This window comes from Bubalus bubalis, chromosome 4 (assembly GCF_019923935.1).
Source record: "Bubalus bubalis isolate 160015118507 breed Murrah chromosome 4, NDDB_SH_1, whole genome shotgun sequence".
Classification (NCBI taxonomy): Eukaryota; Metazoa; Chordata; class Mammalia; order Artiodactyla; family Bovidae; genus Bubalus; species Bubalus bubalis.
The window spans coordinates 138502988-138528454 of record NC_059160.1 but is presented as its reverse complement, the minus strand read 5'-3'; the positions used below and the strand labels follow the sequence as shown (position 1 = coordinate 138528454).

At 35.8% G+C, this 25467-nt stretch overlaps 1 protein-coding gene across 11 annotated transcripts in view; it reads left to right on the top strand.

The window, feature by feature from the left end:
* Nucleotides 1-25467, top strand: part of JMJD1C (jumonji domain containing 1C) — a 317595-nt gene that overhangs the window by 269468 nt on the left and 22660 nt on the right. For 7 of the 11 annotated variants that reach the window (XM_025285105.3, XM_006054759.4, XM_025285106.3 and 4 more), the window contains 14 exons: nt 870-994; nt 2266-2409; nt 2503-2689; nt 2806-4484; nt 7209-7381; nt 7639-9836; nt 16023-16224; nt 18547-18761; nt 19719-19871; nt 22117-22206; nt 22819-22946; nt 23138-23351; nt 23852-24066; nt 24771-25049. In XM_025285105.3, coding sequence (XP_025140890.3) covers nt 870-994; nt 2266-2409; nt 2503-2689; nt 2806-4484; nt 7209-7381; nt 7639-9836; nt 16023-16224; nt 18547-18761; nt 19719-19871; nt 22117-22206; nt 22819-22946; nt 23138-23351; nt 23852-24066; nt 24771-25049 — 6002 coding nt within the window. Of the gene's footprint in view, nt 1-869; nt 995-2265; nt 2410-2502; nt 2690-2805; nt 4485-7208; nt 7382-7638; nt 9837-16022; nt 16225-18546; nt 18762-19718; nt 19872-22116; nt 22207-22818; nt 22947-23137; nt 23352-23851; nt 24067-24770; nt 25050-25467 lie in introns of those variants that run through there. The other 4 variants (XM_025285108.3, XM_006054761.4, XM_006054762.4 and 1 more) reach the window with 4 other exon arrangements.

Sequence of the window (25467 nt, the reverse complement as noted above, 5' to 3'; positions counted from 1 at the left end):
TTCCATTCAGAAAAACTAATTTGGAGTCTATTTCTTCCATAGTTAGAAATTCTAAGGCTATATTTTGTAAAACTGATTATAGGTATGAATATGTTTAATTTACAAGTAATATGGAATACTTTTTACAGATCTGTTAATTTGATATATTTAGACTGTTGCTGGCATAGTCTTTTAAAAACTGGCAAACATTAAACCATTCGCTGATGTGCTAAATGTCTTAATTCTAGAAGAAAAGGCATCATCCTAGGAATCAGAAAAATAAATTCAGTCCTAGTTCTTTCACTTAAAAATTTATTTAACCTATCAACCTCACTTTCTTAATGTTTATAAACAGGAAAACACCTCAGAGTTGGAGAAGATTAAATGAGCATTTGTAAATCGTGAAAGCATTTTGTAAATTGTTAATGTATAATACTATCATTAATAAAGTATACCAGTTTTCCTCCCTCACAATTCTTTTTAAACTTTCAAATATTTGATATCATTTTAGTACCTGTGAATTGAAGACATTTTTATCTCCATTGTGTTGACATATTTAAATATATACAGATATATGCATATATCTTTTATTATTTAATCATTGCCTATTTTCTGAAAGATACCTATATATACATACAGATATTGTTGTCTTACAATGTGAATTTGATCCAAAAGTACACCAGTATGGCATTTTATTGTCATAAATTCAGTTAACAGTTTCTACATGTTTTAAGACTTTGGCAGCTTTTCCAAACTGTTGCAGGAATCAAAATTTGTAATTGCTTATGGTAAAAGTTTTAGCAGCTAAAAGGCTCGTACATCAAGTTCCACATTACCTTTTCATTTCATCCATGAAGTCGTGTATGATGTGTGGTTTTGTGTTTTTTAAGGTCCTTACTCCTTGAATGGATACAGAGTGAGAGTATATAGACAAGACTCTGCCACCCAGTGGTTCACTGGCATAATTACTCATCATGATCTCTTCACTCGCACCATGATCGTTATGAATGATCAGGTAAATAGTCCAGATTTGGAAAAGAAACTGTTTACAATTCACATACTCCATTCCTCCCCACCCCCAGTGGATCAACAGATTGATACTATTTTCCATCTCTAGGGTTTTTGCAGTCATATAATCCTAAAAAGTTCACATTTATATGATGTTACATAGAGTTCACTTGAAGTTACAGCAAGATAGTGATGCCAAATTTATTTCAGCACTGAGAAAATCAGTCCCTAAAATGGAGGCATCAGACTTTCTTAATTGTTTAGTCTTTTTTTTGGTTCATCCTTAAGTCAGGTAAAACTTTCTTAAAGTCTTAGCTTTTCTGTCTCTCCAATAATAAAAGATATTTCCCAAATGGTTTCTTTTCACAAATGAAAACTTAAATGTCCTCTAAAGTTCTTTTTACATTCAATTTCAGAGTTGTTTTACTCCTTTAAGTTTTATAGTGAATATGGAGAATGTTAAGCATATGAATTTCATAGGGAGTTTTAAGCAACAGTCTGAAATTAAATTCTTAATTTCAAATCTTTTAAAGCTGTACTGTATTTACCCCCCAGAAAATAGATATTTGCATCTTCCTGACTGGATGGATTGTGGAGGGTATCTGAATAAATAAGAACTCCCTCTATAAACAATGCAGATGCTTTGGTTAAAATTTTCATCAAAATGCTAAATAAATTGTATAATTTATTTCCTTAAAAGCTAACAAACTTTGACCTCACTGAAGCACAAAATTGCCTTTAGTTTTTAAAATAGTTCTTCCTTTAACCTCAAGATTACTATTCATTTATACAGTTTTGGTCCTTTTCTGCTTCCTATGCTCTATTTTCTCTTTTGGCCACGCTGCGCAGCTTGCAGGATCTAGTTCTCCAACCAGGGGTTGAGCTGGCAGTAAAAGCATGGAGTCCTAACCATTGGCATGTCAGGGTTTTATTTTACAGCTGTTTTCTGAAAATTATTTTTTATTTTTGAAATACATATTATGACTTGGCAATATATTCTTGAGTACCTCTAATTCTTGTTTTTCAAGGTATACCTGCAATAGATGTGTTTGCTTTTTAAGTTTTGGTTAGAACATGAAAGAGTTACATTCATAACATTTGGGAGATAATTTTATCTGTAATGATTAAAGGTGATTTATTGTAGTCTGACAGTGTCTTACAAATTAGGTATCTCAAACTGATTTCTAAACACCTTTACTCAGTAAAGAAATTGTACCTATCATTATATTGGCTAGCTGATTGGATTTAATTTTGTTCTTGTTTTGTGTCATGGATTAGGTACTAGAACCACAGAATGTCGATCCTTCTATGGTTCAAATGACCTTTCTAGATGATGTTGTTCACTCTTTGTTAAAAGGTGAAAATATTGGCATTACATCACGGCGAAGGTCTCGTGCCAGTCAAAATAGCAACACTGTTCACGTATGTATGTTGTTAGTGATGGATTATGGTAAAATATTTTCCCTTAAATTACTTAGGATCAGGTAGTAAATAGTCATTGTCAATTATTTTTAGGGTCATTATACACGTGCCCAAGCAAATAGTCCCAGACCAGCAATGAACTCCCAAACTGCTGTACCAAAACAGAATTCACACCAGCAACAAAGAAATATTCGTCCAAATAAGAGGAACGGCTCAGATAGCAGTATACCAGATGAAGAGAAGATGAAGGAGGAAAAATATGATTATATAGCACGAGGAGGTAGGACCCACCAACTTTTAAAGGCATGGGAACAAATAAAAATTCATTTAAAATATGCTTATTTAATATTGATATGAAAGGTAAACTGTTTTTGTTTTTTTTTTTTAATCTCCTAGAAAATCCTAAAGGTAAAAAACAGGTGATGAACAAAAGAAGGAAAGCTGAGGAGGATGAAAAGAAACTAAATATGAAAAGACTGCGAACCGACAATGTTTCAGACTTTTCTGAGAGTAGTGACTCAGAAAATTCAAATAAGAGAATAATAAATAATTCCTCAGAGCAGAAGCCAGAGAATGAGTTGAAAAATAAAAACACTTCAAAGATAAACGGAGAAGAAGGAAAATCTCAGAATAATGAAAAGACAGAAGAGACACTAATAGATAGCCAGCATCCCTGGGATCAAATACAGGAAGATAAAAAACATGAAGAAACAGAGAAACAGAAGTCTGTTGACTTTCAGCGTCAAGAAAAAATGATTATCCATTCATCAGAACAGGCCACACTTTCTGATCATAATTCTAGTGATTTACTTCTTCAGGAACGTAACACAGAGAAGACACACACAATGGAGTTATTACCAAAGGAGAAGTTTGTATCCAGACCGCCCACTCCAAAATGTGTTATTGATATTACAAATGACACTAACACAGAAAAGGTGGCTCAGGAAACCTCAAGTAGTACCTTTGGCCTTCAAACACTTCAGAAAATGGATCCTAATGTTAGTGATTCAAAACATTCAATTGCAAATACAAAATACTTGGAAACAGGAAACCAAGATTCTGACCAGAACTGGGTCAGTGATATAGTTAAAGTAGATTTAACCCAATCAAATGTAAGGAATGCTTCTTCAGGAAATGAAAACTTGAGTATGGAAAAAGAGAAAAATCAGTATGTCTCTTACTTATCTTCTCTAAGTGCTGTTTCTGTCACAGAAGATAAGCTGCCTAAGCGAAGTCCACCCCCAGAAACTATAAAATCTAAACTTAATACTTCAGTAGATGCTCACAAGACAAAATCCAATCCCTCGCCTGAAGTTGTTAAGCCTAAAGTCAACCATTCCCCTGATTCTGTAAAGTCTAAAGCCACTTATGCAAACAGCCACGCTGCTGGTGAAAGAAGACCAGCAAATAAGATAGAACATGAGTTATCAAGATGCAGTTTTCACCCGGTTCCTACTAGAGGCAGTACATTAGAAACTACAAAAAGCCCTCTAATCATTGATAAAAATGAACATTTTACAGTTTACAGAGATCCTGCACTTATTGGGTCAGATACAGGAGCTAACCACATTTCACCTTTCTTAAGCCAGCATCCTTTTCCTCTTCATTCTTCATCCCATAGAACATGTTTAAATCCAGGTACCCATCATCCTGCCTTAACTCCTGCACCCCACTTACTGGCTGGATCATCCAGTCAAACTCCATTACCTACCATTAACACTCACCCTCTGACTAGTGGTCCACACCATTCTGTTCATCACCCTCATTTACTTCCTACTGTGTTACCTGGAGTGCCTACTGCCTCCTTACTTGGTGGCCACCCACGACTAGAGACTGCTCACGCCAGCAGCTTGAGCCACTTAGCATTAGCACACCAGCAACAGCAACAGTTGTTACAGCACCAGTCACCTCATCTTCTTGGACAAGCCCATCCATCTGCTTCATATAATCAGCTTGGACTTTATCCAATTATTTGGCAATATCCAAATGGAACACATGCATACTCAGGACTTGGTCTGCCTTCTAAGTGGGTTCACCCAGAAAATGCAGTTAATGCTGAACCTTCATTAAGGAGGGTAAGTTAAGCTGTGGCTTACCATATGTCTCATATTTATTAATCAACATATATACAGGTGCTTTTTTCAGTATTGCATTATTTTTTTTTAGATTTACTACAAAAATGTGCTAGAATTTTATATATATATAATTTTACTTATTTATTTATGGCTGTACTGGGTCTTCGTTGCTGCATAGACTTTTGTGGAGAGCAGGGGCTACTTTGTAGTTGCGGTGTGCGGGCTTCTCATTCCAGCGGCTTCTGCTGGTGAAGCAGAGGCTCTACAGGTGCTCAGGCTTCAGTAGTTGTGGCTCCCAGACTCTACAGCACAGGCTCAATAGTTGTGGTGAAAATAAAAGTGACTCAGTCGTGTCCAACTCTTTGCCACCATATGGACTATACAGTTCATGGAATTCTCCAGGCCAGAATACTGGAGTGGGTAGCCTTTCCCTTCTCCAGGGGATCTTCCCAACCTAGAGATTGTGGAACCAGGTCTCCCGCATTGCAGGCTGATTCTTTACCAGCTGAGCCACCAGGGAAGCCCAATAGTTGTAGTGCATGGGCTTAATTGCTCCTTAGCATGTGGGATCTTCCTGGACCAGGGATCAAACCCCTGTCTCCTGCATTGGCAGGTGAATTCTTTACCACTGAGTCATCAGAGAAACCCATGCTGGAATTTTTTAAACAGTTATTTTCTAATGATTATGGAAGTTTTGATGCTTAGTAACTTTGGGGCTGTAAAGCTGAAATCTCAGAAAATCCTGTTATTTTATTTTAAAGCCAATTGAAAGAAGTAAACTTGTTTCTAAAATTCCTATTATGAAAAATGAGTGTCTTCATAACTAATTATGGTATATACCCATAGTTATTTTGCTCAGGTAAATTCCTAGAAGTGAAACTTCTGGATATAAAATTTATATAAAATTATAAGGCTTTTGGTATGTATAACCAAGTAATTCTTAAAAGAAAAATTGTTATATTTCCCAGCTGATATGTCACTGATGTATACTACAAGCTATGCCTGTTTAAGCCTCTTGTTCTCTTAAGGCTGCTAACGTTGGAGATTGCTGATATTTGGGTGTGAAGATGGGGCTGATATTCTCTCTGTCTGACAGAGTATTTCTGAAGATGGTGGTGCAGGACTCTTATTCCTTCATGGGCTGTGTGGTTTTTGTAACCAAATGAATTTTCATGCAAAGAAATGGTTGTTGAGGGCATTACCAACCCCACTGTAAAAAATGGGAGATTGGGGATCACTGCTAAACTCCAAGAGACAACTTAATCCTTTGTTGGACTAGGATGCACTTTAAGTATCCTCTAGAATCTTCTAAAACACATTTTTAAAATTTATTTTTATTGTGATAAAAGCCACATTTTAAATTTATTTAACCATTTTAAAGTGTACAGTTTAGTAGTGTAAAGTATATTCCCGTTGCTATACAACAAATCTCTGGAACTTTTTCATCTTGCAAAACTGAAACTCTGCCCATGAAACATTAATTCCCTTTCCCCCTAGTTCTTAACACCCACCTTTACTTTCTGTTTCTATGATTGTCTGTTTTGTATACTTCATATAAAGTGAACGCACACAGTATTTCATGTAGCATAATGTTGTCAAAGTTCATCCTTCTTGTAGCATGTAATAAGATTTCCCTTTTAAGCTAAGTATTCTTTTTTATGTATATATAGATATATACCAATAACTCTTGTTATCTGTATAACTTCAGATTTCTGGATCTTGTAGAATTGAAACCTTTTACACATATATTTGAATGATCATGTGTGTGTGTATATGAGGTTTATGGTGTATATTTTTAATCTAAAATTTTATAGCAGCGTATCTTTGGTGTGATACATTGTTTTCACCTTCTCATTTTGAGATGTCAAATTTATTTACTTTGTTAAATCCAAAGGATTATATTTTCCCAATATCAGACTCAATACAGTATAACTCAACAAAGCATGTTGTGGAAGAGTTTCAGTGAGTCATAGTATAGAAACAGTCTTGAAGCATGTAATTAGATAGTTGTAAGTCTCAACACAGACATCAGTGTCACCAGATACTACGAGAAAGGCTGCGTGTTAATATTAAAAATGAATTTTGTTGTACCTCCACACCTCCAAGTTCAATGCCTACAGTGAAATGGAGTATAAACGGGCCTTGAAAATATAATTTTTTGTGCCCAATCTAAATGAATTATGACATTGGAAAAACTACTATTGACAACAAAAATTGGCAAATAAACCTGATGAAATCTGGTGAAATGTATTTTAGCAACATGTTTTCTTTTTCTACTAGTCGCAATATGGTCTTTGGTGTTATAACAGTAGGAAATCATAAATGCTAGGTTCTCTGTACGTCATTTGTAAGGTAAAGGCAGTGGCTTCAAGATCCGCAGTCAGTAAAGAACAACAAATTTCTGGAAATAATTTTTTTTGCCGGCACCTCCTGGCATATGAGATAGATATTAGTTTCCCAACCAAGGATCAAACCCATCCCCCCTGCAATGGAAGCACAGATAACCACTGGACCACCAGGGAATCCCCTGGACAAAACTGTTTTAATGCTGATTAACTTTCTTCATCATATGAAAAAATCCATATAACTATGGTAGTTGTCTCAATATTTCTCATAAAATATATTTACTGAAAGTCACATACTTCATAAATATACTATAAAGGCCTACTGTGATATTGTGTTTAGCTTTTTCTAGTAACTGAAGGATTTTTTTTTTTTTAATAGAATTCTCCCAGTCCTTGGTTACATCAGCCTACCCCTGTGACCTCAGCAGATGGTATTGGATTACTTAGTCACATTCCTGTCAGACCTTCCAGTGCAGAACCTCATCGGCCTCTTAAAATCGCAGCACATTCCAGTCCACCACTGACAAAATGTTTAGTAGATCACCATAAAGAGTAAGTTCACCAGTGCTTAAAACATATCTTTTATAGTTTTTCTTAATTGTTTATAAATAGGTATTTTTAACAAATGTCTTAAAACTAGACTTAATAATTATTATTATTCTGGTTTTATATCCCTTCTAATTTTCTTAATATTACAGCACTTGCAAAGTCATGTTTCACTCTTATGATACAATAGTAATGCATAGAAGCTATACTTGTATCATACAAGAAAAAGTGTTTACAGAAACCTTCATGTATTTTCTTTACAGAGAATTGGAGAGGAAAGCTTTCATTGAACCATTGCGTTCTGTTGCATCCACATCAGCCAAAAATGACCTGGATCTAAATAGGTCACAGACTGGAAAAGATGGTCACTTGCATAGGCATTTTGTGGATCCTGTATTGAATCAATTACAGAGACCACCCCAGGAAACTGGAGAGAGATTAAACAAATATAAGGAGGAACACCGTCGAATTCTTCAAGAAAGTATTGATGTTGCTCCCTTTACGACTAAAATCAAAGGTCTTGAGTGTGACAGAGATAATTACTCCAGGGTAGCATCGTCATCTTCTAGCCCTAAGAGCCATGTCATCAAACAAGACAAGGATATAGAATCAGATCTTTATAAAATGAAGCACTCAGTGCCTCACAGTTTGCCTCAAAGTAACTATTTCACTACATTGTCTAATAGTGTAGTCAATGAACCACCAAGGTCATACCCATCCAAAGAGATTTCAAATATTTACACTGAAAAACAGAGTAATACCCTTGCAACAGCAGCTAATCCTCAAACTCTGACTTCATTTATATCATCTCTTTCAAAGCCTCCACCTTTGATAAAACATCAGCCAGAAAGTGAAGGTTTAGTAGGCAAGGTACCAGAACATCTTTCCCATCAAATTGCTTCTCACTCAGTAACAACTTTCAGAAATGACTGTAGGAGTCCTACTCATTTGACAGTTTCTTCTACAAATACACTCCGGAGTATGCCTGCTTTACATAGAGCACCAGTATTTCACCCGCCGATCCATCATAGCCTGGAAAGAAAGGAAAGCAGCTATAGTAGCCTTTCCCCTCCAACGTTAACTCCAGTGATGCCTGTAAATGCTGGTGGGAAAGTTCAAGAATCACAAAAGCCTCCCACACTGATTCCTGAGCCAAAAGATACTCAGGCAAGTTTTAAGAGTTCTTCTGAACAGAGTTTGACAGAAATGTGGAAATCTAATAATAACCTCAGCAAAGAGAAAGCTGAATGGCGTGTAGAGAAAAGCAGCGGAAAGTCCCAGGCTGCCACGGCGTCTGTCATCGTGCGTCCACCTTCGAGTACGAAACTTGACAGCGTGCCAGCAGTACAGTTAGCTTCCAAAGAGCGAGTTAGTGAAAGATCTTCACTTGGGGCAAATCAAACAGATTGCCTCAAACCAGCAGAAGCTGGAGAGAGTGGAAGAGTCATTCTGCCAAGTGTGAATTCAGACAGTGCTCACATAAAATCCGAAAAAAACTTTCAGGCTGTCTCACAGGGCAGTGTTCCCAGTTCAGTCACGTCTGCTGTAAGTACAGTGTGTAATACCAAAACGGATACATTCACATCTGCTGCCACTGCCCCCGGTGTTTCCAGCTGGGGTGGTTCAGAAATAATTTACTCATTATCAAATACCATTTTGGCCTCTAAATCCTTAGAATGTACCTCTTCAAAAAGCGTCAGTCATTCAGTGACTCAAACACAAGAATGCACGGTCAGCATCGCAGCTCCAGTTACACCAGCCAGTAGTAAGACAGGAAGTGCTGTTCAGCCCAGCTCTGGGTTTTCAGGCACAACTGATTTTATTCATTTAAAGAAGCACAAGGCAGCATTGGCCGCAGCTCAATATAAAAGTAGTAATGTCAGTGAGACTGAGCCTAATGCTGCGAAAAATCAGACGTCTTCAGCCTCCCATCTCTTAGATAGCGCTGTAGTCTGTAGTACAATAAACAAAGCAGACTCTGTAGGAAATGGGCAAGCATCCCAGACAAGTCAACCAAACTACCATACTAAACTGAAAAAAGCCTGGCTTACGAGACATTCAGAAGAAGATAAAAATACTAATAAAATGGAAAATTCAGGGAGTTCTGTATCAGAAATTATTAAGCCATGTTCTGTCAATTTAATAGCCTCTACATCTAATGATCTACAAAATAGTGTGGATAGTAAGATCATAGTTGATAAATATGTAAAAGATGATAAAATAAATAGAAGAAAAGCCAAACGAACTTATGAATCTGGCTCCGAAAGTGGAGATTCGGACGAAAGTGAAAGCAAATCAGAGCAAAGGACTAAAAGGCAACCTAAGCCAACTTACAAAAAGAAGCAAAATGATCTTCAAAAGAGAAAAGGTGAAATGGAAGAAGATTTAAAACCCAATGGGATTCTCAGCAGGAGTGCCAAAGAAAAAAGTAAATTGAAGTTGCAGAGCAACAATAATAGTGGTAAGTAAATTACTTTTTATCTCAAGTAAAATAGGCTGTATGTTCTTGCAGTTTTGTCTAAGAATTAAGAGTGCTTAAAGGCATCTTTGGTTTCATTCCTTTGCCCTAGAGTAATGTGCTCACTGACTGCATTTCTGCATTTCACGAGTACCCTGTAAGAGGAAATGAGAAGGTCTATTTCTTTTTCAAGAGGCTTGTGGAAATATGTTTTTACATAGCACTCATGTTGGCAAAAACCCATTGTGTACTTCAGTAGTTGTTCAGAAGTTTGACCATTTCTATACACTAAAACTGGATTTCTAATACACGCATACCCTGTTTTACTGTACTTTGCAGATACTCTTTTTTTTTTTTTTTTTTAACAAATTGAAGGTTTGTGGTAACTCTGTGTAAGAAGAGTGTTGGCACCATTTTTCCAACATTTGCTCACGTCATGTCTGTCATATTTTGGTAATTCACACTTTTCCATTGTTATTATACTTGTTTTGGTGATCTGAAGAAGTGGTCTTTGAAGTTACTATTGTAAAAAGATTATAACTCACTGAAGGCTGAGATGATGGTTACCCTATTTTTTTAAGCAGTAAACTATTTTAAAATTAAGGTATGTGTATTGTTTTTTAGACATAATGCTGTTGCACACTCTAGACTTTCTTATAGTGTAAATGTAACTTTTATATGCACTGGGAAAGGGGAAAATTTGTGTACTTTACTTTTTGGTGGTGGCCTGAAACTGAACCCACAGTATCTCCAAGATATGACTGTATTAGATATTTGCCTATAACAAGATAATAGTTGAAAAAAGAATTCCTTTTCACAGAAACTTCCTTTAAGTCTCACTTTTAGAAGAGAACTACAGAATAGTGTGGATATGGCCCATATCTCACCCTTCTGTCATCTGGAGACAAAATTGAAAACCTAATGAAAATTAACTTCTATTTAACTAATACTGTTACTCACTCAAGTAGTCCGTAACAGTGGGTAGAAGTTAAAGAAAAGCAGGGGTTTTGTGATTTTGTGTGTACATTTCTGTATTCAAGAAGAATTTCCATAATTAGTAAAAGTTTCAAAACTTGTTTGTGGCTCCAAGGAAGAATAAATGATACTTGTCACTATAAAATGTCTATATGTTTTTAACTCTAGAAGTAGATTTTCTCAGTTTGCTTATTTTTTTAGGTATGTTGCAGAATGCAGAAAGAGGTCCATAGTTCCACTAGCTGTGTATTCATCCACATGCAATATATGAAATATCTGTGACAGTGTGGACATTCCAGAAGTACTTTCATAAACATTTGGATGCTCAAAGGCTCTTCTTTGGGCCTTTTCTCTGAATGAGGTCTTTCCCATATGCCTGTGTGGGAACCAGAGGCAAAGTGAAGGAGAGAAAAGCAGGAGGATGGAACCATAGAAAAGGACAGTCAGAAGTGAAAGAACGAAGGAAACTAAGCTCAGCTAGAGACAGAGAGGCTGACAGACTGAAATGCCGGTATAAAAAGAGAGAGAGGGAGGTTGACAAAAGAGGATACAGGACACGTGCCATTCATTTGAGAATTGCAACGTACACCCTGTAGCTTTTCTCTCTACTGTGTTCTGCTTGCTTCCCTAATGAATTCAAGAGGGTTAGTGTAGTCAATAAGTGTGGTTCCTCTTTTGTTTCACAAAACATTTCTTTTGGTGTTGAGTAAGGCAATGGCATCCCACTCCAGTACTCTTGCCTGGAAAATCCCATGGACGGAGGAACCTGGTGGGCTGCAGTCCATGGGGTCGCTGAGGGTCGGACACGACTGAGCAACTTCACTTTCACTTTTCACTTTCATGCATTGGAGAAGGAAATGGCAACCCACTCCAGTGTTCTTGCCTGGAGAATCCCAGGGACGGGGGAGCCTGGTGGGCTGCCGTCTCTGGGGTCGCACAGACACGACGGAAGCGACTTAGCAACAGCAGCAGCATTCAAATACTGTAGTTAAACTTACAGAAAACAGAGATGGAAATCTTCCAGCTTTTAATGCTTACAATATTGTTATAAACTTAAATTTATAAAATTAACTTTTAATGAAGTATATATTCTGTTTTCATTTGGAGACAGTGACTACATGTTTCCAAAGTAAGTTTTAAGACAGACTGGAATCAACACTTCCCCCTCCAAGTTGTAAGGCTTAGTTAAATCTCCCCTACATAGTAAATAACATTTAGCATAACACATACTACTTTAAGTCCCATTTATTCCCAAGTCCAAAATAATATTAAGTGACTATTAAACACCATCTGTTAATTATGGGCAGGGTTGATTTGATTTTGTTCTTGGCTTTGTAGAAAAGTTCTTTAAATTGGGAGTTCATAAATTCTAAACCTCAGTGGGTTATCTCCCTTGTGGATTAAATCTTTGTCCTTTTGATGTTCATTGGGGTTGTCATCAATCATAGTCAACTGAAAAAAGAATGAGGTCTGTACACAGTGTAATATGATTGCATGGATTATTATACATATATAATCATTACACAGATAAACATAGTGTGGTTTTTTTAGTACATTCTAAAGCCAGGTATAATAGAATTTGCTTTATCTGCTGTTTTGAAATATCTTCATATCTGCTGCCTTTTGTTACTGATAATTAAAAGTTGTCTGCTTTTCCTTGACTAATTTTTTAGATAATTTTATTTTGTGTACTGAAATTACCCATCAAATTTAAATTTAAGTTAAGTCCTGTGATACACAAAAACAGTGGTTTAACTGTTACCCGAGTTCATTTCTGTACCTCAAAAATATTTTGTGGGTGATGGCATATATCACAGATTAAAGGTTAGTGTGTATTTTTCTTATTTTCTTCCCCCTTAGTTTTATGTTGCTAGAGCAGTTGCTTTAAGGATTTGCTGAAAATTAGAAAACTAAGCTTGAATCTGGTATAAAGGAAGAATAAATATCCATGGGAGTTAGATATTTTTTTGTTGACCAAGTGTCTCATTCTCAAACTTTTAGATTTTAGATGGCACCAGTAAATTATATACATAGAATTGAAAATGGAGTTTTATTTTATTTACTATTCAAATAACATTAGAGTAAAATATATAAATGGATTTCAGCATAGTCAAATTTGGCCTAGGCTAGAAGCAAAAAATATCAAAAACAGACTCCATATGACCTTATAAATTATCTTTATAATTTATTCATTTACTTTAAAAAATGGTCTAAGTGTTCATTTCTGTCACAGAATTGAAAGTTGCTTTTAAATAAATGTCTCATTCTTTCTTATAATACTGTATTTAAATTGTTCACAGTAGTATGGTTATCCATACTTCGAATGGATGTTCCATTGTCTGGAATGTAAAAGTATATTGGTTAATAGTCCTTTTTCAGTTTAAGTAGAAAGATTTCACTTAGTTTATTCTGATATAATAAAGTAGTAAATAAGTGCAGAGAAGGAAATGGCAACCGTCTCCAGTACTCTTGCCTGGAGAATCCCATGGACAGAGGAGCCTGGTGGGCTGCCATCTGTGGGTTGCACAGAGTCGGACACGACTGAAGCGACTTAGCAGCAGCAGTAAATAAATGATTGGAAGTAGTGTAACAAAAAGTATCAGCAGTGTACTATTCTATTGTTCATTCTGACTTCTAGAAGCTCTAAATTTTTTTATATAGTTCATCAGAGAAATCTGTCTTATACACAATGGAAGAAATAAGCCTTTTACACAAGCCTTCTGGAAACATTTTTTATTCTATAAGTGGTATTTGTGTGCCCACATATGTGTTTCTCTAGTGGATTAAGCCAACTGGCTCCTTGCCTTTTGTTAGTGACAGAGCATGTAATTGTAAAGAACCAGGAGCAGTCATAAAAGGGCTTGATACTGGAGCCTGTTTGAAATGGGCCACCCTGGACTTCCTGTGTTAAGATGTATGTGATCTTGCTGTAATTGTACTGTGCATGCTATCAGCAGGTGATAGTGAGCACTCAGGACAACAGTTCTGCTGTATGCTTCTGCAGAAAGTATATAATCTCAGGAGAACACTTGAACTGCCTCTGATCCACAAAATGGGCATGAGTAGTAAACACGATGGTAGGAAATACAATTTATTCTTTCACCATGATAGAAATAACAAACTGTAAATCTCAAGTCTAGCATATAACTGGATTAATACGAGTAGTATGAGTATGCTTATAGGAGTCAACAAATATTTGCTTGTCCCAAAATGTAAAGCTTTTAAGTGAACATATTTTTAAAAATTGAATAGGCTGCATTTAATTTAGATATGATGTTATGAGTTCTTGCTGCTCTATCAGTTCAGTTGAGTCGCTCAGTTGTGTCCCATGAATCACAGCACACCAGGCCTCCATATCACCAACTCCCGGAGTTTACTCAGACTCAGGTCCATCGAATCGGTGATGTCATCCAGCCATCTCATTCTCTGTCGTCCCCTTCTCCTCCTGCCCCCAATCCCTCCCAGCATCAGGGTCTACTAAGCTTTATCATCAGTCCTTCCAATGAACACCCAGGACTGATCTCCTTTAGGATGGACTGGTCGTATCTCCTTGCAGTCCAAGGGACTCTCAAGAGTCTTCTCCAACACCACAGTTCAAAAGCATCAGTTCTTTGGTGCTCAGCTTTCTTCACAGTCCAACTCTCACATCCATACATGACCACTGGAAAAACCATAGCCTTGACTAGATGGACCTTTGTTGGCAAAGTAATGTCTCTGCTTTTGAATATGCTATCTAGGTTGTTCATAACTTTGCTTCCAAGGAGTAAGCGTCTTTTAATTTCATGGCTGCAATCACCATCTGCAGTGATCTTGGAGCCCCAAAAAACAAAATCTGACACTGTTTCCCCATCTGTTTCCCATGAAGTCATGGGACCAGATGCCATGGTCTTCGTTTTCTGAATGTTGAGCTTAAAAAGCTAACTTTTTCACTCTCCACTTTCACTTTCATCAAGAGGCTTTTTAGTTCCTCTTCACTTTCTGCCATAAGGGTGGTGTCATCTGCATATCGGAGGTTATTGACATTTTTCCCAGCAATCTTGATTCCAGCTTGTGCTTCTTCCAGCCCAGCATTTCTCATGATGTACTCTACATATAAGTTAAATAAGCAGGATGACAATATACAGCCTTGACATATTCCTTTTCCTATTTGGAACCAGTCTGTTGTTTCATGTCCAGTTCTAACTGTTGCTTCCTGACCTGCATATAGGTTTCTCAAGAGGCAGGTCAGGTGGTCTGGTATTCCCATCTCTTTCAGAATTTTCCACAGTTTATTGTGATTGCTGCTCTATAGACGACTGATTACTTGAGCCAGTGTTATAACAACAGTTAAGTTCAAGTTAATAAATGTGATTGAAAAAAAAAAAAATGTGATTGAGCAGTGATGCAGAGTACAGTAAATAATTTTTTCCCTGTAAATATTAAATGGTAGTGCATTTGAGTTTTGTTTTTCTTTAGAGTTCTCTGATGCCTTCTTTTCTTTATACCGTCAATAAAAACAGCCAGTTTAATATTGGTTTTTTTCTTTCACATCCTTCAAACCCTTTTATTTTTCTAAAAGATACTGCTTCTATCACTATATTGATATCAAATGGAGGGCATTATAATAAGGGAGAGATATTAGGAGAAGAATCTTAGCCCTCTTCCCACAAATAATATTATGATAAAATCAACATTTGTCTTGGTTCACACTTAACTTGCAGAATCAGATTATTTCAAAACTATTTAAATACATTGAAACTAGCCTATAGTTTCCAGAAGTATTAACTTTTGGTTTTTAGGTTCTTCATGTGCATTTTGAAAGAGACTCTTCCTACATATACCAAATTTATGTGTAGAACTATATTTTTAGCTTTAGGTTACCATTGAAAATGAACGATTCTCATATTTGCCACTAAATAGATACAAAGAACCTAGGAAGATTTCAATCAGCTGGAAATTTCACTTAGGTCTGCATTTCAATCATACTGACAGTTAAGAGTTCATTCGATTAGTAGAATAATAAAAATGCTGCTATGGATTTTTTAGTTATAATGAGTACGTAGGACTGTAATCTTTTACAATCTTAATACATGGTCATAATTGTATGATTGGCATGAAATTTTTTTTTTCGCCTTCATTCCAAGTGCTCTTTTTAATTGACTTGAATATTATCTTAAGCAGTTTACCTTTGTGAAAAGGTACAGTCTTGCTAATACTTTCCTACTCGTTTTACAGCTGGCATCCCTCGTTCAGTATTGAAAGATTGGCGTAAAGTCAAGAAGCTGAAGCAAACTGGGGAATCCTTTTTACAGGATGACTCCTGCTGTGAGATAGGGCCTAATTTGCAAAAGTGCCGAGAATGTAGACTTATTCGGAGTAAAAAGGGAGAAGAACCAACTCACTCACCAGTGTTTTGTAGATTTTACTACTTTAGACGGTAAGTTGAAAATTCCTGATGGGAGGAAAATATGTTAATAGATATTGGAAGTTATACTGTCATTCTGAGGGTCTTTTGGAGATGGGAATGAGGCTTTGAGCCTGTGTTTCTGAAGCATTATAAAAGCATTGTAAAAAGATACTAAATTTAGTGTTGTGTGCCAATTTAACAATAGTTAAATGTTAGACTAAACTCATATTCTCACTGCTAGTGTTCATAGGGCCTTCCTCTTCTGAGAGATTTATTCTTCCTTAAGGAGAAAATGTTAGTATTTTTTTTCTAAATGATAGGAAACAGCAGTTTATTTGTATAAAACAAAATAATGTCACATTTGTATTTGCATTAGCCACAATAGCAGATAGTCCATAAATCTATGTACTACAAGCATAATAAAATGACTACAAAGATTTGTTAGTAGCATGCCACATTTCACAGGTTGTGGTAAATATAAAAGCAACTTAATAGTTACTAACTTACATTCTACTGTAATATTAGTATTACTAAATCATACTTTAATACCAAAAGTTTATAAATTTGTAAGAGTTTAATGAACAGCTGGGTAATCCCACCAGTAGAGACTAGTTGATGTCTCAGATTCCAGAATCAATCATTCCTGGATTTCAGTTCCAGCTCCATCCCTGAATTCCTGTATGACTTTATTAACTGTAGTAGGATTATAGCTAAGCCTGTCTCATCTGCATAATAAGAATGATAGTGGTACCTGCCTCCGAGATTTCATGAAAGTGGAATGAGATAAAGTACACAAAGTCCTTAGCATAGTCCCAAGCTTGTATGAAGTGCTCCTCTGATGTTATCTGCAATTATTTTTCCAAATCATCATCATCTTCCTAAGAAGTTAAAAAGCACTTTGCTCTGGCAAATAAAGGTACTGTGGCCCAGTGGAGATCCCAAAAATATGTGTTGGTAGGAACAGAATATTTCTTCATGGTTTTTCTAGACAACAGTCCCCAAAGGACAAACAACTTCAAAGAATTGTTATAGAAGGTAGTCCACATGGAAGTGCAGAGAAGATGGGAAAGAAATCAGGAGAGTAGGTTTGAAGAGATAAGAAAACCTTTGTGAAGGGCTCCCCTGGTGGCTAGAAATCAGGAGAGTAGGTTTGAAGAGATGATAAAATCTTTGTGAAGGGCTCCCCTGGTGGCTCAGTGGTAAAGAATCTCCCTGCCAATGCAAGAGGCACGGGTTTGATCCCCGATCTGGGAAGATCCCACATGCTGCAGAGCAGCTAAGCTGGTTCACCACAGCTGTTGAACCTGTGCTGTAGAGCCCAGGAGTCCTAGAGCCCATGCTTCACAAGAGAAGCTGCCACAGAAGAAGCCCACACACCACAACTAAAGAGTAGCCCCCACTTGCCACAACCAGAGAGAAGTCCACGCAGCATGGAACACCCAGGACAGCCAAAAATAAATACATTGCCAAAAAAAAAACCTTTGGGAAAGTTTTAAGGAAAGATAAATGTAACACAAGCTGAAATAATATGAATTGTAATGAAAAGAGACTTTTTTAAAAAAAAGAGGGAAAGGTAATAAAAGGATAGGAAAAAGTGGTAAAGGAATGTTGCTGGTATTGTCCATTTGAAAAATAGAGTGATTTGTAATGTATTACTGATACCCTGTCTCAGAGAGTTGAGTGAGAACAAAAATAACTGAAAAATAACCATCAGCCTATAGGAAAATGGCAGTTTTGCCTCCCATTTACCCTAAATGGAACCTGAATTGAGTGGGTTGCATAAATTGGACGGCAGAAGCTAAGAGAAGGAAGTACTAATGGATTTACTAATACACTGTTTCAGTCTTGTTCCTCCAAATCACTGTAATAAAGTGTCATTTTAATTAATGAAGAAAATGTACTTTTTAATTTAGCATTTTAAAAAAATCTCAGTCTTAAGGTAGTTTAGAGCATTTTCAACTGTAGAGGTTGCTGCTTTAGATTATGTATAAAGTAACTGCATTGCTCAAGGCAGCTTTTGGCCAGCATTTTAACTCTTCTCATCATGAACCACTTGGATAGTTTTCATTTGATTAGAGTTAAGTAGTTGACTTAAGTGATAGGGAAGATCTTATTTCTTGAAACAACCTGAAATTGATACCACCTATTGCCATTTGTAAGCACTGTGGGAGTCAGAAGTTGGTTAAATTTGTTAGTAAAGTTTGTGTATGTAAAGAACCACCCTATTTTCATGTTTTTTAATTGTAAATGTAATTTATGTTTTTATAATATAAAAATATAAATTTACTGTATAACTTTTTAAGCCTGGACTTGTGTCTTGTTAGTTAATGCTTTTATGTTTTAATGTTTCAGATTGTCATTTAGTAAAAATGGAGTGGTTAGAATAGATGGTTTCTCTTCTCCTGACCAGTATGATGATGAAGCTATGAGTTTATGGACACATGAAAATTATGAAGATGATGAACTAGACATAGAAACGTCAAAATACATCTTGGACATAATAGGTGATAAGTTCTGTCAGTTGGTAACATCTGAAAAAACAGCTTTGTCCTGGGTGAAAAAGGATGGTAAGAAAGTTAAATACTTAGAACATGCAGCTATGCACATTTCATTTTAAGAATTTCTCTTTGGGATATGTTTTATCTATGGGAGAAGTCCTTAATCTTACCTTACCTATGCTTGTTTACTTTTAATTTGATAATGACACTTTTTTATGTGCAAATACACCTAAATGTATTTAGTTAATGTATTTTCCAGTTGAGGTTGAATTGAGTGATTAGCAGTTTGTGAAATGACAATAACATTTTGGTAATAATTGAGCACAATAAAGACTCTTTGAATGTGAGATTGGGAAATTTCAGCATTTGCCAGGGAAATTTCAGCATTTGCCATATAAAGACATACTCCATCCCAGTTATTGAAGCTTTTTATTCATCACAGTCTTTGCAGTTAGGTAAATCTATATTTGGATCTCAACTTGATTCCTTGTTTAACTGTATGAATGTGAATGGGAATGATAACTACCTCATCGATTTGTTTATAAAGTAATTTTATTTACTAAGGAAAGCACCTAACATACTAGGTGCTCTAAACATGAGCTTCTTTTCCTTCGTGTCCCTTAAGTCAATAGTTCGTCCCCCAGGGGACATCTAGCATCTGAAAGGTGCCAAACTGAATGAAATAAAGGTGCCTTTCTTTGCTAACTGAAAAGTGTTGGGGGTGTAGAGAATTAGCATCTTAAGAGGTGGAAGCCACAGATGCTTCTCAACATCCTACTCTGCACAGGTTAGTCCCCCACAAAAGAGAATTATTCATGCAAATGTCAAGGGTGCCAAGATTGCGAAACCCTCCATTAAGTATAAGTCTTCTGAAGAGAATTACTAATTACATCAAGAAAAGAAACCTGCTCTTGATCATTACTAAATCCTTTGAAATCCTTGGTTTAATGTTTTTTGTGCATTTCAGTGAAAATTGTATGGAAAAGAGCATGTTTGCCTTTAAATTTTTATTTTTCTGTATTTCAGCCAAAATTGCCTGGAAAAGAGCAGTGAGGGGAGTCCGGGAGATGTGTGATGCATGTGAAGCAACATTGTTCAACATTCACTGGGTCTGCCAAAAATGTGGATTTGTGGTCTGCTTAGATTGTTACAAGGCAAAGGAAAGGAAGAGTTCTAGAGGTTAGTTACAGCTTCATCTAAATTGAAATTTTTTTATTAAGATAGTTTTCTTTAGGACCACTGATCTGGAAAATTAGATGAATTAGAGTCTTTTTTCCCTGCCTTCCTTAATTACAAATATAATAGGAAATTTTGTGAAGCCTATTTTTTAAAAAAAGTTAACCACAGCTTGTTGAAACAGCCAGATTTTCTAAAATAAAACTAATCTACACCTTTTTAGTTTGATTAGTAGATCCACTCTCTCAGGTAGATATTTTCTTAATGTAGCCCAAATTTAGGTTAGGCTTTGTTGCATTCAGAGTCCACTGTGTCAGAGCCTGAACTCCCTTAGAGGACCTATTAATTACATAGTCAAGCAACGAAGTCACAATTGAATACTTGCTAGAGTGAATTGATTTTTCTAAAAGTTGGTCCATAAAGCTTAAATCAAAATGTTTAAGAATATGCTGCCACTAGCACTGTTTATCCCTAGTTAGAAAATGAAAAAGTCTTTATTATATGTTAAATGAATTTTTTAAAATTCTAGAAAAATAAAATGGCACAAAAACAGTGTTCTTCCTGCTGGAAGATATTAGAAAGTTTTAAAAAGAAAGCAACTAATTTTACCTTTTTCTCCTGCTGTACAAGTGTTTTAGAAAAAGTTTATCCAAGACAATTAAGGAAGTAGCTACTTAAATACTAGTAACCTGAAGGTTTTGGGGGTCTAATCTTAATGAGAGGATTCAAATTGTGCAAGTATTAGAAGTAAAATCACATTTAATGGTAGACTATTCAGAATCTAAAAGCAGTGAATGTCATTTTCGTTGCAGGCAGCTCGTTTTCAAAGTGGTGTGTCAGATGAACTGTGATTTAGCCATCAGTGGCTTTGCGAGTGATAGGGCTACTAAAGCCTCACCCCTTTTCTTACATACCCAGCACTTACCAAAGAACCCTAAGCAAGTGGGAGAGCTCCACAGCTAGTTGTTTCTGTGATCTGTATCTTATGCCTGTGTAAAGCTATAATAAGGAATGCATTGTAGGCCGTTAAGTATCTTCAGAACCTTAAGAATCTATTTGGATATTTTCGGTTGAGAGAAGAACTAGCTGCACTGTTGTAAAACTCCATTCCTTTTTTACTGGTCCCATGTTACTTTCATTTTCCTTTTGCCAAATTAAAAAGAAATTAATGTATTTTTTATATTGTATGCATATGTAAGCATGACTCCTTTCTTAAACAAGATAAGGTGTGTATATATAATAAACCTAAGTTGTGTTGCTGTCAGATACCATAGTGCATTTTTTATTAATTTTTTATTAATTTTGAAAGTATAGTCTGTCAGTCAACAAGTATAATCTATTTGCCTTGAGTTGTATTGTGTCTATGAATATATGAATATATATTTGTTTTATTTATATATCTCCTTATTTCACTGATAAATACTGCAGTAAGCTCACACTGACCAGGTTATAGCTATATAGTGGTAACTAACCTAAATATCTAAAATATAAGTAGAGAACATTTAAAGTTACTATGTAGGTTTTGTAGGGAAAGTCAACACTTAAGTTTTTGTCTGGATTTGAATTTTATTTCTGAAACTTACTGTGAAATAGTTCTAGATTTTTTTTATGTTGAATGTAATGAGCTTTTTAACATTTGTTGAAGCTCTTACAGCCATGTCATAAGTAGTTATCTATGCCATTAGTTTTATAGAGAAGATCTTGAGATCAGGGTGCTGAACTTTTCCTGTGTATAATATGCCTCATGCTATGTGTGAACACTGACTACTCCAGGTATGAAGCCTTGTTGCAGTAATAGCTATTAAATACTGTCTGTCAAGTTGAAGCTTTTTACATGTCTTCTGATGGTTTATGTCTTTGACGCATTAAAAAAAATGGGTTGGCAATAACCTCAAACTTACAAGTCTAAAGTACCAAGATCAGGCCTAAAGCCTGTTTGCCACAAATAGCTAAGAGTAAAAAATTAGCTACAGGAAATATTGAGGTGACTAATACCTCAATACCTTAATGAGACTAAAGAACAGTCATTTTAGAAAAGGCTAGTAACATTTCATATGTTTTATATCTTGTTGCTATAAAATGCTCAGAATAGTAGAAATGTTTGTTTGGTTATTTTTGTTTTAAGAAGCAAACATATGAAGCCTATCATTGACATTTTATATAATTGTTAAGCTCTTTATATATAGCATCAATTTTATAATTATAAACCCATGATTGGTATAAAAGTACACATGTTATAATCTTACAGATAAAGAATTGTATGCTTGGATGAAGTGTGTGAAGGGGCAGCCTCATGATCACAAACATTTGATGCCAACTCAAATTATACCTGGTTCTGGTAAGTATAAATATACATTAATGACTTTGTTTAACAGTTCTTCATTGTTCCAGATTACTTAGAAGTAGGTAGTAGTAGTAGAATGAAGAAATAAGGTTTATCTAATCTTGAATTGTTCTTTTTCTGTTCTTAGAATCCTCTGTGTAATAGTTGCAGGATAAGCCCAAACCCAGTGATGAAGAAAGCCATAGAGGAACTATTTTAGATGGAGAAAACTAGGCATTCTCTGGTTGTCAGTGGTTAGGGCTCCATGCTTCCATTGCATGGGAGCTCGAGTTTGATCCCTGGTTGGGGAACTAAGATCCTGCAAGCTGTGCAGCTTGGCTGAGAAAGTGGGGTTGAGGGGAACTAGAATGTAATGAAAAAGAGTATATTCAATTTATTTATTACAGGTTTTTCTGCCCCCTTTTTTTTTTTTTGAGCATACTGATTTTTCATTATAGAGGTAAAAGAGGAAAGAATAGAGAACATGAATTTGGTTGAATGATCTAACCTGAAATAGAAGGGATAAAGGAAAAATGGAAAAAAAGTGAAAAGACACAAGAAAAACAAAAAATTTTTATAATCTTAACAACTAATGATAACCTTTTAATTAACCATTATATTTTGTAGTTTTGACAGATCTTTTGGATGCGATGCACACTCTTAGAGAAAAATATGGTATTAAATCCCATTGTCATTGTACTAACAAACAGAATATACAAGTTGGAAATTTTTCTCCTATGAATGGTGTGTCTCAAGTGAGTGAAAATTCTCTATTCAAGTAAACTGCATGGTTAAAGGAATCAACTTTGATATTCGAAATCCACTTCAGGATTTAATGCTTTGTAAACTATGTTTCCTATGTTACTGTATAAATGTAATCTCTACTTTTAACTCTGAATAATTGAAGAGATAGTATTTTTAAAATTCAACTGTTCTACCTTTGTAGGTTTTACAGAATGTTCTTAATCACAGTAATAAAATTTCTCTGTGCATGCCTGAGTCTCAGCAGCAAAGTACCCCTCAGAAGCCTGAAAGTAATGGCAGCAGCAGTCCAGGGAGTGATGTGAGCACAGACAGCAAGTTAACTCCTCCAGAGTCCCAGTCACCCCTGCACTGGTTAGCAGATCTTGCAGAGCAAAAGGCCAGAGAGGAAAAAAAAGGTAAATCTAGTTTATCGTCTGATAGAAGATTTTTAATCAACAGTGTACTATTATACATTAATGTACTGCTGTCCACTTAGAACACTTTAGTTTTGTCTTTTGCTTGCATTGTGGCTTAGGGTCAGTAAAACATGTTTCTTACTAGGAACTCAACTTCCTGTGATCATATCAAAGCTAGGTACAGAATCATCTGTAGATGAGCACATCAGTAAAGCCACCAGGGCAATAGATTTGTAACTTATCTACACTTTGTCCCTGTCTTAGCTATAGCATTTTCATTTGTGACAGGTGCAAACTCACTTCATGTCTAAAACACTGAGGAAGGCCTTCTCATATTCAAACCATTTGACTCCTGAAGGATCTCACCCGTCCTCTGGTTTGTGCCCAGGTGCTTAAATCACTGGTGCTTTCATCTCTCGCTGTAAAATGTAGACTCCCTTTGTCTGTACTTTAATAGCATGTTTAATTTTATTTGCATTTTAAAAAATGTTTTATTTTAGAAAACAAAGAATTTGCCCTTGAAAAGCAAATAAAAGAAGAGAGAGAACAAGATGATCCTGATTCTCCAAATAGTAGAACATCACCTCCTGTATCCCAGAATAATGAGCAAGGTTCAACATTACGAGATTTGCTGACCACAACTGCTGGCAAGCTACGCGTGGGTTCTACAGATGCTGGCATTGCCTTTGCACCAGTTTATTCAATGGGAACCCCCGTGAGTGAGAAGCTAGATTTTTGTATTTCATATGGGCCTTAAATTTAGATTTGGGGTCTTTGCTGTGAACTACACAATAAATAGATGCAGATGCAGATGCAATCAAATATACCAAATTACTGTGCATGTTCCTATTTGCGTTATAATTCTGGTAACTTAAAATCCAGAGATTTTCTTTTCCAGGTGAAAAGAGTTGAGGGAGGGATATTTTGATTCCAAAATCGCCCTAAGATACTCCTTCAAAATTTGAAAACCATGTATCTAGTTGGGGGTGAGGGGGAGGGATGGATGCGAATGCAATTTTTCTTACTTAAAATGTTTAGACATCAATTTTTGCTTTTTCACCAGAAAGAAAATAAAAACAGAATAATTGCATAGGTAGACACAAATTTTTAGCACCTTTTAAAAGTTGGGAGAGTCTTCCTAATCTCTGTTCCCTCTACCCTGATCCTAAAATGTTATAAAAGAAAGAAAGACCACACTTCAGGTTTCTGCAGATCCCACAGTTTTTCCCATGGAGACCACCCAACTTCTGCTTACCATCGTCAGGAACAGTGTAGGCACTAGAGATCCAAATCCATTGGCTGGATTCTTGAAGCCAGATATATTGTTTGTGGTGGTGTTTGCTATGTTAATGGAACATTAAAGCAGAGGTTTCCAAATGTAATCATTTCTGCTTAAAATATTTATTTTTTTCTTATTAGAGTGGTAAAAGTGGAAGGACTATGCCAAACATTCTTGATGACATAATTGCTTCAGTTGTTGAAAACAAAATTCCACCAAATAAAGCCTCTAAGATAAATGTAAAATCAGAGTTCAAAGAAGAACCCAAAGAAAGCAGAAAATCTGCCATGGATGAAAACAACAAATTGTACAGTGATATACCACATTCTTGGATCTGTGAGAAGCATATTCTGTGGCTTAAAGATTATAAAAATACTAATAATTGGAAGCTTTTCAAAGAGTGTTGGAAATATGGACAAGTGAGTATTTTAAGCTCATTTAGTATGCTCTGGGTGGAACTGAAGCTGGTTGAATAGGACAAATGGTTTTCTCCTTAGGACTAAAGAGAAAAGGAAAAGATAATCTTGACACATTTGGGTTGGAAGATATCAGAAAAGTTATCAGAATGATTATTTCTGAGTTTTTATTTTTTGGCCAGATTTTTATTAATTAATAGGGAAGCACTGATTATTTGATGTTACAGTTTCAGTCTGCTAGTGAGCAGACTTCTAATCAAGTCATATATTTACAAAGTTTAGTATTGCCTTCCTTTCTTTACATTGTATTTTAGTCCAGTTAACAGATTGATATCTACTATTATAATGTTAATACTGAAAGCATTTTTCTTGAACTGATAAGTGTAGATGTTTTTGCCTTTGACTGTAGGACATTTATTTA